Source organism: Octopus bimaculoides, chromosome 27, assembly GCF_001194135.2.
Source record: "Octopus bimaculoides isolate UCB-OBI-ISO-001 chromosome 27, ASM119413v2, whole genome shotgun sequence".
NCBI lineage: Eukaryota > Metazoa > Mollusca > Cephalopoda > Octopoda > Octopodidae > Octopus > Octopus bimaculoides.
This window is the reverse complement of record NC_069007.1, coordinates 8800262-8801547: the sequence shown is the minus strand read 5'-3', so window position 1 is coordinate 8801547 and position 1286 is coordinate 8800262. Positions and strand designations below refer to the sequence as shown.

The 1286-nt window shown below is 39.3% G+C and overlaps 1 protein-coding gene across 1 annotated transcript in view; it reads left to right on the top strand.

The window, feature by feature from the left end:
- Positions 1 to 1286, top strand: part of LOC106877570 (SCO-spondin) — a 9442-nt gene that overhangs the window by 4747 nt on the left and 3409 nt on the right. The window contains exon 2 of the mRNA XM_014926511.2: positions 303 to 555. Within this exon, the coding sequence (XP_014781997.2) occupies positions 303 to 555 (253 nt within the window). The remainder of the gene's footprint in view (positions 1 to 302; positions 556 to 1286) is intronic.

The window sequence follows — 1286 nt, the reverse complement described above, 5'->3', positions numbered from 1 at the left end:
ATATTTTTAACATGTTTCGGTTCTTGAAAAAACGAACCTTATCAAAAATACATATTTAAAAAAATGAAATTAAATGAAAAGTTCATAATTGTTCCTTACTGGTGTCAACAGTCCACGTGGGAGCATTTTTTGTTGGTTGTAGTAGTAGTTGTGACCGTGGTTATTATATGATGTGTATATTCTATACTGTAGTACCATGTAATAACTCTAACTGGTTGTTGATAAAATTACTTCTCAATTTTTTTCCCCTGTCTATCTATCTATCTATCTATCTATCTATCTATCTCTCTCTTTTCCTGCAGATAAAGAATGTGTCCATCCTTTCGTTTGGGTCAAATGTGCTACGCAATGTGAACAAACCTGCATGTCTTACCAACTGAGGAATCACTCCTGCGGTGATACAGACGTCTGTCTGCCAGGATGCAGCTGTCCCGAGGGCCATGTTCTTTACTTTGGTTCTTGTGTTAAAATTTCACAATGTCCTTGCTATGACTCAGAAGGAAAAGTTGTCCTGAATAATTTTGAAACTAATTATTCCCCAAACTGTCAGAAATGGTATGGAATGGTCATTATTGCTATATTTATTAAATAAAATTGCTTCGTTGTCGTGAAATTTTTCATTGAATGTATTTATTTGCCAATCTTCCTCGTCTGCGATTCAAAAAGCCAGTAAAAAAAACTCTTGTATATCCATTTAATCTGCTCATGATAATGTCTAAATTGTCTTTAACATAAATCTAACCATTTTTAATATGGTGGTTCACACATCTGAGAAGCTTAAAATATCTGGTAGTGTGGGTTATGGTCTAGTCATCCATATTGTAAATCAGGTGGTCATGTTGTTGTTGGCACTCCATCGCTTACGACGTCGAGGGTTTCAGTTGATCCTATCAACGGAACAGCCTACTCGTGAAATTAACGTGCAAGTGGCTAAGCACTCCACTGGCACGTGTACCCTTAACGTAATTCTCGGGGGACATTCAACGTGACCCAGTGTGACAAGGCTGACCCTTTGAATTACAGGCACAACGGAAACAGGAAGTAAGAGTGAGAGAAAGTTGTGGTGAAAGAGTACAGCAGGGTTTGCCAATATCCCCTGCCGGAGCCTTGTGGAACTTTGGGTGTTTTCGCTCAATAAACACACACAACGCCCGGTCTGGAAATCGAAACCGCGATCGTATGACTGCGAGTCCTCTGCCCTAACCACTGGGCCATTGCGCCTCCACATGCAGTTTCAATATTCCATGTAAATAAGGTGATGAAGTGGCAGAACCATTAGCAAAATT